This window comes from Centruroides sculpturatus, unplaced genomic scaffold, assembly GCF_000671375.1.
Source record: "Centruroides sculpturatus isolate CEXI.00-Female unplaced genomic scaffold, Cexi_2.0 scaffold1262, whole genome shotgun sequence".
NCBI classification, from domain to species: domain Eukaryota; kingdom Metazoa; phylum Arthropoda; class Arachnida; order Scorpiones; family Buthidae; genus Centruroides; species Centruroides sculpturatus.
The window spans coordinates 34209-47585 of NW_019385498.1; the positions used below are offsets into that span (position 1 = coordinate 34209).

The 13377-nt window shown below is 26.2% G+C and overlaps 2 protein-coding genes across 3 annotated transcripts in view; one reads left to right on the plus strand and one right to left on the minus strand.

Moving 5' to 3' along the window:
- LOC111639545 (anaphase-promoting complex subunit 2-like) overlaps positions 1 to 178 on the minus strand; it is a 34386-nt gene extending 34208 nt beyond the window's left edge. The window contains exon 1 of one of the 2 annotated variants that reach the window (XM_023385431.1): positions 1 to 178. In XM_023385431.1, coding sequence (XP_023241199.1) covers positions 1 to 63 — 63 coding nt within the window. In that variant the 5' untranslated portion in view covers positions 64 to 178. The other variant, XM_023385430.1, reaches the window with a different exon arrangement.
- The window catches only part of LOC111639543 (pre-mRNA-splicing factor SYF1-like), a 27739-nt gene continuing 14427 nt past the window's right edge, over positions 66 to 13377 (plus strand). Inside the window, exons 1-7 of the mRNA XM_023385429.1 lie at positions 66 to 201; positions 1908 to 2056; positions 5008 to 5131; positions 5220 to 5417; positions 8779 to 8913; positions 12270 to 12434; positions 13182 to 13326. Of these exons, the coding sequence (XP_023241197.1) occupies positions 181 to 201; positions 1908 to 2056; positions 5008 to 5131; positions 5220 to 5417; positions 8779 to 8913; positions 12270 to 12434; positions 13182 to 13326 (937 nt within the window). The 5' untranslated portion in view covers positions 66 to 180. The remainder of the gene's footprint in view (positions 202 to 1907; positions 2057 to 5007; positions 5132 to 5219; positions 5418 to 8778; positions 8914 to 12269; positions 12435 to 13181; positions 13327 to 13377) is intronic.

Genomic DNA, 13377 nt, shown 5'->3' on the forward strand with positions numbered 1-13377 from the left:
AGGAAAATGGAATGCTTCGGAAATAACCGTCCAAGCAGCACTTAGCGACCGATAATCCACCATGTTTTTGAATTAATTTAGAAAAACTATCGGCAGATGGCGTTGGTATTCGTATTCGTATCGTAAACGTGAAATGTTGCGAAGATTGAAACTTTGAATGTAAATTTCAAGTAAAAAGAAATGAATTCAGAATTAATATTTGTAAGTTTTAGAATGTTTTTCTGTCATTTAAAGAATATTAAGATAATTAAGAAGTTTTTACGTATAAAAATGTACCCAAGCTATGTACGAGATCATACTCAATTGAAATATTCGTTTAGATCAAAATGCTTTTGTTTTGAAGAAGTTATAAACTATTTTTTCATTTACTACACAATCATAAGTTATACTAATTCTACAACATTACCTTGATACAGATTTGATAATCGTTATACAAAGCATTCAAATAAAGACCTGTAGGCTTAATGAATCACAATACATGTGTGTGTATCCAAGGATTATAACTTGTAACTAGATAGAAATGCCATAATTATGAATAATAATACTGAATAATTTGAAATCCTATTGATTTCTTGTGAATTCAACTACTCAAAACAATAGGATTTCAAATTATTCAATATTTTAATAATTATTATTCATAAGTATGACATGTTTATCTAGTTACATGTTATCATTCTTATATATAGTTAAAATCAATTTTACAATAGATCAGTGGCATGCAATCCATGGAAGCTGTGGAAGTGCCACTTCCCTTGTATTTTCTAAAATATAAATACGTATTGTGTGATTATTTTCATAAACAAGTTCTTATATCTTTGTTTCATGTCGATGTATCTGTTTTAGAATTGAAATAAACTGTTTATATTTGCCATTTCCAATATTTGTTTATAATTTTTATGGAAACACAGCTTCCCTATCATCAAATGTCACTGCATACCATGCATATGTAGCTAGAACTATTTCTAAGATTATCAGCACAAAACCTTTCTTACTAATTTCTAGCCGTATTAACAGGAGTACAAACGTTTTCGGCCTTCTTAATAGGCCTTCCTATGGTACACTGTGTCGTAAGAAGGCCGAAAACGTTTGTACTCCTGTTAATACGGCTAGAAATTAGTGAGAAAGGTTTTGTGCTGATAATCACTGCATACCACTGCAATAGTTCCTTTTTTGGAAAAATTAAAAAATATATATTAATAATTTATTATAATTTTTAAATTATGAATATTTTTCTTTGCACACATTAATTATCAAATTAAATTAAGACCAGATATGCTAAACAATTTAAAATATTTTATCTTAAATTAGAATTTTAAGTGAATTAAGAGAACTTTTGTTTTGATTTTCTGTTTTTTATTATTTATTTATTATCTAAAAAAACAATGATTAGAATTAATACTAATCAAAACTCTTGCCATAATTAATCAGGTTACTATTATACTATAATTAATAATTATAAACTAGGTAATTTGGTACTAGAGGTAGACGTTAGGCACCATCTCTTATCTAAATTAATAATTATAATAATTTTAGTAAATAATTTAGAACATTCTGGAAGAAAATAACTAGCTTGGACCGGGACTTGAACCTGCAATCTCCATTTACTGTTTGGTGTGCTTGCCAGTTATGCACCACACAGTAATTTAATTAAATTAATTTAGATAAAAGATGAAGCCTAATGTCTACCTCTAGTGACAAATTACTTAGTTTCTAATTATTAATTATAGCATAATAGTAGCTCAATTAATTACAGTAAGAGTTTGCATTAGTATCAATGCATTGGGCTTTAGGATGTTGATATATAATGATTAGAATTAATATTATTTAATATTATATTTTCTAATGCTAATTAATTTCAAATATGTTTCAGTGTTGTTGTTGAAATTTAATAATTCTATATTTTTTAGAATGAAGATGATCTCCCTTATGAAGAAGAAATTCTTCGTAATCCTTACTCAGTAAAACATTGGATGAGGTATATAGAATTCAAAAAAGATGCTCCTAAACAAGTAATTAATATGATCTATGAAAGAGCATTGAGAGAGTTACCAGGAAGGTAAGCTATGAAATAATTTGGAATTTTGAATGTTCTTTTAAATAGAAAATTCAAAAATAATTCTAAAATCATTAAGAAGTAGAAATTGCTTTAAATTAATGGGATATATGGAAAACAGAAAAAAATAAAAAATTTCATGTTTTAGTACATTTGAGCTCTATTGCTCAAATGTAATAGAAATTCTTTTAAAAGACCTGTTGCCATTGAAGCAAAATAATAAAACATCCTTAAGGCAAAAATGATGTTACCTTTACATTAGATTAATCTTAAAAAATAAAATAACAATACAAATTTTATGAATCACATAAATATACTAGAAAGGCTCTATTTTTGTCTCTTTTTTGTTTTTTCTACTCCATTAAAGGTTTTTCTATTTATCCTTTTAAACAGATATTTAAACATATTCTATTTTTAATTTTGATATATTTTTAATAATACAATAAACGCTCAATTTAAAAGACTGGATTTAATGGTCAAAAGAGTTTTCATTTATTATATTTAGGTCCTTGTTGACTCCAGGCTCTGAACTACTTTCTGTCATTGTATTTCTGCCATTGGGAAATATTACATATCTACAAAAAACTTTTTATTTAAATCAAAAATATATTTTAAAATATTTATATCAGTTTGGCTTTTCTTCAATTCATTTAAGAGTTTATTTTAAAAACCATTACAAATCTACATAGAAATTTTTAAGTGGTTATTCTTTGTTTGAAAACATTACAATTTTTCTATGATTTTTGTATAAATATTATTGTTTTTATGAATTTATAATGATTTTGTTAAATTAACTCTTTTGAATGAAATTAAAGAGAGATTATATATGATACATTTTCCATTTAAATAAAAAGTGTTTTCATCTTAGTTTTCTAGTATTAATACATTTAAAAGAAGAAAAACTAAGAGTTTTTTTTTTTTGTGGCGACTATTTGACATTTATGAAAACAACATTTGGAATAGTGATTTGAATCTGGCATTCATTAGTTTACACAACCACTGCTCGACCAGTTGTACTTTCTGCCAATGTGAAAAACTGAAAGTATCTAGTTCTGAACTTCAAAATTATCTACAGTTACATAATGTAAAGGTTTTGATTCTGACCTCAAAATGAAAGAATGAAAAAGAAAATACATTTGTCAAGATGTATATTGTTATGATAAGTTAGTTATTCTTTGTGTATTTAGTATTTTATTTTTATCCATATGAAAAATAGCCAATTTGTATTTTTCTCTGATTTTTAAGTATTTACACTGGAACAAGTTAGTAGGTTTTTCTCTTGGTTAAAAAAAAACATGTAATGCTGTCACAAATTATCTTTAAATATGCTAATTATCTACAAATTGACAACATGCAGCTATAGGATCATCAGTATTCTATATTGTTTATGTCTGTTATAATTTACTTACAGTGGTTGATGATGCTATACAAGTATAGATATTGCAACATTGCCAGTTTTTACCTTAATCTTCACTGGTTTGAAAAATCTGCTACTCTGACACTTGTCTGGTCCCGAGCTTGCCAGATTAGTGACATTCAACCTGAATTAATATGTTAATAGATGAATCATTTTTATTATGAATCTATTATAATAAAAATTAATTGTTAAGACAAAATCAAAAATTTATTTTAATAAAAATCCCTATGAATTTTTAGTGATTTTTATAATTTTAATACTTTATTAGATATAAAATATATCTAAGTGGATGATTGTGGGTTTTACAGGAGATTGGAACATTACAATTTTGTTAGAGATTGTAATGTTCATTACAAGATGCACTGTTCTCTTGTTAGAGATTGGAATTTATGTACAGTACATATATCATCATGAATTTATATACATATACCATTATATATGTACATAAATAGTAGTACATACAAATAAAAACAATTTGATAATCAAAATAATGAGTTTTATCAGGAAATTTTTAAACTGTATGACTAATTTTTAAAAAATTTTAATAGATATAGGCAAGGTTTATAAAGTTATTACTCTGCTTCTTTTAATGATAGATTTTTTTTTTGTCAGATAAATTTCTGTAAAATAGGTTATTAAAATCAGATAATTTGTTTGTTGTTTTAACTTTAATTTTAATTTAACAAAAATTTGTTATTTTTTTTATTTATATAAAATAACTTGCCATAAATTATAAAGCACATAGCTTACAACAATAATTTATATATAATGTAGTATGTTATTCAGATGTAGTTTTTTTGAACAGATTTAAGTTTGACTAGACTATGTTTATGATTAATTACTATTTTATTAAGTCAGAAGAACACAAATTTATTTTTATTAAAAATTATATTTTGTTCTTTGTGTTTAAAAAACAATTAGAACAATAATATAGTAGCTACTATTAGTATTTATTTTAATTTTAAAAAATTCTTTTTTCAAACGAGAAAATGTTATGAAGATATGAGAAAATAATAAATTAACACAAGTTTAATGTTGATTATTAAAATAATTTTTATATTTGAAGTGCTAAATTTTTTTCTTTTTGATAAAATTGTATATACAAACATTTATTCAAAAAAGTTTATAAAAATAAGATAAGTATTTTTGCTTTGTTTTAATGCTTCAGTTTATGAAAGTTTTAGATTCTAATCTTTTTCATTTTGCTATATTTTTTTAATTTTCTTGTTAAGGATTTTCATTATAAGAAATTTAAATAAAAAAATAATTTAATGCTAATTTAATAATAATTACTTAATAAAAATTATAAATAGTTACAAGTAATTTGCAGTTTAAGCAAATATTGTATAACCTAATTTTTAAGCCATCATTCTAGTATCTTAATTAAAGGTATAGAGATTACCAATATGTTTATAATGCTTGTTAATTTCTTATTTTATAAAGATTTGAAATCATTCTTTATTAATATTAATATTTTTTATTTTAATAAGTCATATAATATTTGAATTATAATTTGAAAAATTTTTTAATTTCTTAGCTACAAATTATGGTATAACTATTTAAAATTACGAAGAAAACAAGTTAAAGGTTATTGCATTATTGATCCTGAGTATGAAGATGTTAATAATACTTTTGAGAGAGCTTTAGTATTCATGCATAAAGTAAGTAACTTTATCTGAAATTGAGAGTATTTTGTATAAAATAAAAATATCTGTGTGAATATATTACTGAAATTTATTTTATTTATAGATGATTCGAATTTGGTTAGACTATTGTCAGTTTCTTATAGACCAACGTAAAATTACAAGAACTAGACATGTGTTTGATAGATCACTTGAAGCACTTCCAATTACTCAGCACCATCGTATTTGGCCATTATATTTGAAATTTGTTTGTATGTATAATATACCTCAAACTGCTGTTCGAGTTTATCACAGATATTTAAAAGTAAGTGAAATTATTTAAAAAATTGTAATTGATACCTATAAATCTTTATTATTTATTAAAAATATCTAGCAATAAATTCAGTTTGAATGAGTTTAGATTGTAACTTTATTTGTTATATAATACAGTAATACCTCGACTTACGCTACCCCGACTTACGCGAACCCGGAGTTATGTGATTTTCAAATCTCGTGGATTCGTCTTTTGTTTGAGCGGCACGCAGCTCTTGATTACTCACTCCCCCCACACAATTGTTCAGCTTACATGTTCGGATGTGTTGTGCGGAATCGACGCATAGTTACAATTTATTTTGTGTTATTTATTTCTGTGTTTGTTATCTATACGGAGACTCGAGAGACTCTATATGGTGATTTCTTGTAACTGTGAATGAATCAAAAGACGTGACAAGATTAACGAGAACATTTATTAGCTTACATACATCCGAATTTGGATTTTACACAAATTGTGAAATTATACCCCGACTTACGCGAATTCGACTTACGCGGTTATCTCTCGGTCCCACCTATCGTGTAAGTTCGGGGTATCACTATAATGGATATAGAAATGAATATAAAAAATTTTAACTGAGTTTCTTGCTTTTTAGAAATAAAAATGCTGATATTATAATTTTACAGTGATAGACTAAGTATATATGGATCTTTTTTTTTGAGCAGATATTAGTGAAGACAAAGTACAATGAAGCACTCATATAAACATGTACTTTTGTTCATTTTCTGTTCTAAGTTTTTCTCTTGTTAATGCACATCAGACATATGCATGTCTGTTAGAGAGGTGCAAACCCACAACCAACTACAGGCCAACTATCACTAATCTGGAATCTTTGGGAAAATTGGGACCTGCAGGGTGCTCGATTAATTAATGATTTTGCTGGATGACAGAGTGCTTAGGTTAGCTGTTAGGTTACACTTAACCGAACAGCTAACATCTCTCCTATCTTTAGAATATGCTGTAAATCAGTACAGTTTGATTAATAAAGAAAAAAGAAACATTAAATGAAAATTCTTATCAAATTATTGTACATCTGGCAATGTTGAATACCACCAAACAGTAGTGGCTTAATTGCCAGCTGGATGGTTGAGGCAGTTAAGACATCAGCCTACCTTTCTGCAGGATATACATATGGACTTGTATTTAGTATATATTCCCAGGCTGAAATTTGTTGCTAGTCCAATGCTGACCAGAAGTATAGTTAAAAAGTTCTTATAATTAAAATATAGACCTGTATAAGTAGGCTTAACTAATCTCATATATTTTCTGTCAATTGCACCAATGCAGTTTGGAAAATTGTTCAAAATTGATTGCAATGACTCTCCTCCCATTTCCATTTAGTTATTTCTGGCATTTAAAAATTGTTTTTAATTCATCCCTATAACTAGGGAGAACTGATAAAGCAGAAAAAAATCTTATTTTGGGATCAGTAGTAAGAAACACAAAATGTTATGTTTATTTCAAAAAGGTTGCAGTTTCTAAAAAGGTTATTACCAATAAAGAAATGACTAGTAATATTGATAATGCTGTAATGAAAGTGTTGGCATATTAAAATTTCAATGTTGCAGTAGAATATGATAGGAAGAAAATTGAATCCCAAAGTAAAATTCAATCCAGTTCATCAATATTTTTCAGATATTTTAGAAAAAAAGCTTATTAATAAGAGAAAAACAGGATTAACCACTAAATTATCATGATGATGAACTATTTTGTATGTTGCTATACAAGAAAATTTATAGATTGCCTGAAAACAGCTATTTAATAAAAAAAAATTGAAATATTAAGTGTTCTTGAATGAGCACAGACTTTTTCTTTATATAACCAGCTGTTCATTTACATTCATATAATCAGCCATATCCAAATTACTTAGGCTATAATGTTCAGATATCAACAATTTATCCACAATCATTGTCACCAATGCACATCCCATCCACAATCCCATCACCCCAGCTAAAAATTCAACTTCCAAATCACCACAATCAGAATACCTAAAGAACTTTGAATAATCATATTGATTTGATTTCATAAAATAAATTTAATGTTGTTATGAGTTTTCTTCTGATGAAATTAATCCTCATAATGATTGTACTTGATAATGTCATCTTTAATCATCGGCAACAAATTGTCAAAAGATTTGATTGACTGAAATAAATAAATTTTGGTTCATATTCTCTTAATTTTGGATAGAGTGGTATGAATCATTCCATGTGTAAGTCTCACATAAAATAGAGTGCACTCAATATTGTTTTTCCTTTACTTATCCCATTTCTAGTGATGTAAGAGATACCAAATGCATGCTGCTTCCTTTATGTCCATAGTGGTAATGATGAGGTATGCAATTAAAAATATGAACATAAAGTGCAATATGCATACAGTTACCACTTTATGGCAATGCATGTTAAATGCAACATTAGTTGCCTTGTCTTTTAAGCCATCATTCTAGTATCTTAATTAAAGGTATAGAGATTACCAATATGTTTATAATGCTTGTTAATTTCTTATTTTATAAAGATTTGAAATCATTCTTTATTAATATTAATATTTTTTATTTTAATAAGTCATATAATATTTGAATTATAATTTGAAAAATTTTTTAATTTCTTAGCTACAAATTATGGTATAACTATTTAAAATTACGAAGAAAACAAGTTAAAGGTTATTGCATTATTGATCCTGAGTATGAAGATGTTAATAATACTTTTGAGAGAGCTTTAGTATTCATGCATAAAGTAAGTAACTTTATCTGAAATTGAGAGTATTTTGTATAAAATAAAAATATCTGTGTGAATATATTACTGAAATTTATTTTATTTATAGATGATTCGAATTTGGTTAGACTATTGTCAGTTTCTTATAGACCAACGTAAAATTACAAGAACTAGACATGTGTTTGATAGATCACTTGAAGCACTTCCAATTACTCAGCACCATCGTATTTGGCCATTATATTTGAAATTTGTTTGTATGTATAATATACCTCAAACTGCTGTTCGAGTTTATCACAGATATTTAAAAGTAAGTGAAATTATTTAAAAAATTGTAATTGATACCTATAAATCTTTATTATTTATTAAAAATATCTAGCAATAAATTCAGTTTGAATGAGTTTAGATTGTAACTTTATTTGTTATATAATACAGTAATACCTCGACTTACGCTACCCCGACTTACGCGAACCCGGAGTTATGTGATTTTCAAATCTCGTGGATTCGTCTTTTGTTTGAGCGGCACGCAGCTCTTGATTACTCACTCCCCCCACACAATTGTTCAGCTTACATGTTCGGATGTGTTGTGCGGAATCGACGCATAGTTACATTTTATTNTATTATTTATTTTATCTTTAAAATTTTTTCAGCTATATCCTGAGAATGCTGAAGAATTTATTGATTATCTAATATCTGTTGGATGGCTAGATGATGCAGCTGTTGAACTTGAAAAAATAGTAAATAAAGAAGATTTTGTGTCTAGAGATGGAAAATCTAAATACCAAGTATATTATAAGTTTTTATTTATTATTTCATTCTCCATATTTTTATGAATTAAGCTTGTTTTTCTATGTACAGTAGAGCCTCGATTATCTGACCCCCTATCAACCGACCGTCCTAGTCGGCAAATTTCAAATGTCCGCTATTAATGTGGCGCTACAATATTTGGCTATGTCTTGGCAACTTTAATATTATTTTTATGTGTTTTAGCTGGCAACACTGGATCGACAATGAAAGGGAGCCAGTATTTAAATGAGGCTTAACTTTCTAATTTTTAACGATACAATAGCGATGATTATTATTTTTAAAAATTTTTGTCAATGAAAATTCAATGCAAAGTAGGTTAATAGCGATATACTAATATACTAATTACATGGGATATAATAATATACTACACTAATAATAGATTTTTTCATACTTTTCGGTTATCCACCCTTTCAATTATCCGACCAACCCCAGTCCCCAATTAGGTCGGATAATCGAGGCTCTACTGTAATTACCATATTGGCCTAATATAAGTCAACTTCCAATTTTGGATTTCTTAGTTTTTGAAGAAAATTAGGATCTGAATATAATTCAACCTGCCCTTATTAATTTTATTTGTATACAAAAATTAGTAGTATGCGTTAAAAAACTTGGAAAGCCATTGAAACACTTTCATCATTTTCATTGTCATCATTCTTGTTTCCAAGTTGTGGTTACAATTTTAATGTTAAATAAAATAAAATTCTGACTTTCAGTATTAAGTTAATATATTTAAAACCAGCAAATATACAGAAACATGCATGTATTTTCAACAATAGTTATTTATGTCATCTTCAAGCAAATAGAGTTTGAAAATTGAATGATTGAATTTGAAAAATGGAATGGTTGTTGAATTCAAAGAGAAATTCAATTCAAATTTGAACATAATAAAAAGTTGGGTACGAAAATTCAATGAAAATTGTGGTTTTTGAGTAAACATAGTTGAACATGCTAGTATCTCTACAGAAATTCAATACCAGAGATGAAGTGACACAGAATAGTTGGAAATTACATTAAATAATGACGAATTGATTTCCATAAACTATGAATTATTGGTGTATACAACAAATAAATTTGTATATGATATTACAGTCTTAAAACTACTTACGTTAGATTATCTTTAATACTATTAAGAGTTAATGTAGGAATTTATGAAGAGATAACAAGTAACCAGAAATGTCCAGAATTGAATGCTTACATGGTTCCATGCAGTTAATGAGCATACTTATACCACAAAATGAATATTTTCATCCATATGTGTACTGGAAAATCTAGGTATACAACTTAACAGAATATATGCCATATTACTTAATCATCAGAAAACAGTTAAAAAGTTAATTATGTTGGTTACTGCATCATAGGCCATCAAAAACTCTTACACCACAACCAAATACCTTTCTATAACTATGCTGGGCTCTCTATTATTTTTTTAATTGTCTATTTATTATAATTTATGTTTTAAATAATCATATCAAATACATAAATTTATAATTACAATAGAAATTTACACTTTAGAATAGAATAAATTTTGCAATAAATTTTCAGCACCCTTCCTACAAATGTTTGATGATTGCTCAATTAGTAGGGACTCCTAGGAGTAAAATAAAAATGTTACCAAAATAAAGTTTTTTAGAACTTATTAAAATTGACTGATTCTGTTCAACACAATAAAAATAATTGTCTTAGTTTAGTTGACTGTTTTTGAAAAATCAATTAATCAATTATTTACAATCATGCCAAACTCTTAATTTCTACTCATAACTTATGGGTTGTAACGTGATAGGTTGCAACTTTGCTGGCATTTAACATTGATGAACATTTGACATACTGAATTTTAATGTCATTTTAACTCTGTACAATGTGTACCACAGATAGTTATTGAAATCAAAGGAAACTTTAATCGGGCTCAAATATAAGCCAAGAGTGATTTTTTGCTTCTTTAAAACTGGAAAAAACATTGACTAATATTAGGGCCAATGTGATTATTATGTTTTGTAAATGAAGTCATGAAAATTTGTGATACTAGAAAAAGATTACTTTTTTAAATATGATACAGTTATTTAAACAAATCATAAATGAAAAATTTCTTTAATTGTAATACAATGCAGCTCATTATTTTCAAATCCTTCTCTTCAAAATTTATTTCTATTATTAAGAATTAATTTTCAAAATTAATCAGAATGTAATTAAAGCAATGCAGGATTTCATTGAAATTCAATATAAATTATAAACAGAATAATCAGTAATTTAAAATGATGAAAATGCTATACAATTGTCAAAAGTTTGAAAAATATTATTAAGTTTAATTTTTACATTTAATAGAATTTTTTGTTATTTAATGCAGTGGTGCACAAACCATGGGTTTGTGACCTTCTGAGGGTTGTGAGAAAATTTTTCAGGGTTGCCAAATTCAAAGAAATTTATTTGACAATAAAAAATATAAGGCTTTTCTTCAACAAGTATCAGGTACCAGTAAAATAGTGAAATGAAATTATATTATTTATAAAAATAGAAGTATATTTTTTTTACGAAAACAATTGTCTGTTTAAGAAAAAGGCAATCAATATTTTGATTCAATTTGCATCGACCTACTTATGTGAAGCTGGCTTTTCAAAATTAGTTGCCATTAAAACAAAACATCAATCTCAATTGGATCCAGAGGATGACTTACAGCTTGCGATTTCCAATACAGATCCAAACATAGAAGCGATCATGAGCTCTTTGCAAGCGCATACCTCACGTTGAATTCTTATGATGTAAAGTTTTTTTAAAAGTATTTTTCATTAAATAAATATTTATACCCATATGCATAAATAAAACCGTTGTTTCATAAAATTATGTGTTCTATTCAGACCTCTAATAAGGCAGAAACATAAGCACAAATCCCAGAAAGAATTTCACTTTAATTATGTTGACAATTAAAAAAATGTCTAATGGCTATCCAGGGGTCACAACAAAATTTTACACAAAATGGGGGTCAGAAATGTAAATATTTTGCGCACCACTGATTTAATGTATCAGCCACAAAATTAACAGAGATTTAAACTGAAACACGATACTTAATTTAAGGACTAAAACTTTCCAAAAGAAAAATTACTACTATAATGTTGGCAAGATAACATTGGAATTTATTCTTCTTATTATTTTTTTTATGGCTAATTAAGCCTGTGACAATACTAATTATAATATTTTATTTTAAATTTATTTTTAGATATATTTATAAATAAAATTTGAATAATTTTATGCTAATAATATATTACAAGACTAAAATAATATGAAATAAAGATTTAAAAAGAATAATTTTATATTATATTGATATAATTAAATTTATTTACAGTTGTGGAATGAGTTATGCAACCTAATATCTAAAAATCCTGACAAAGTTAGATCATTAAAAGTAGATGCAATTATTAGAGGTGGTTTAAGAAGATACACAGATCAACTTGGACAATTATGGAACTCATTAGCAGATTATTATACACGTAGTGGATTATTTGAAAGGGTGAGAATGATAACATAATTTTTATACATATTTAATAAATAAATATATAGATATATATTCATATATTTTGAAGCCATCCTTTTCAAGAAGCATAGTTTCTTTTTTTACATTTGAAATTTATTGTAGTAAGAATATTTTATTTAATATAATTCTTAACCAACTTTATTTCAATATTTTTCAAAATGAAATGAAGAAAGGCAGTGATTTATGAAACTTTTTGCAAGAGCTAAACAACACTTGTAATCAAATGGTGAAGATGAATAACTGAAAATAATATATAAAAGTTGAAATAATAATAGTTAAAAATATAGAATATTATAAATTAATTCTAGATAAGGTGGACCAACTTAATGTAGTAAATCAATTATATAATAAATCGATATATTAGAAACAGAAGAGGAAATAACATTCCTGAATAAATTCAGAATTGATGGAATAAACATATTAAATATAAATAAATAGTTTTGAAAATTGAAATCTTCTATGAAAAATTTTAAGGATTATTGTCTTAATTCATTCAAATAATAAGTTGATTTAGAATTATCATAAATTACATATTCTAATTAGACATTTCACTTGTAAAAATTAATGATATTTAAGATGATGAAAACCAATTATTCAAAGATTTTTAGGAAAAAAAACTTATAATTGTAATTAAATAATTTAAATTCAAAGTGAATTCTAGTCAAATATATTTATTATTTGTTAAAATGACATTTAAATTTAATTTTTTTGTATTATTAATAGGCACGGGATGTGTATGAAGAAGCTATTCAAACTGTAATGACAGTAAGAGATTTTACTCAAGTATTTGATGCATGTGCACAATTTGAAGAAAGTCTTATCAGTGCAAAAATGCAAGAGACTGCAAAACTTGGTCCTACAGAAGAAGGTAAATATTATTTAACAAAAATGTATAAATTAATATAATGACAATTCTTTA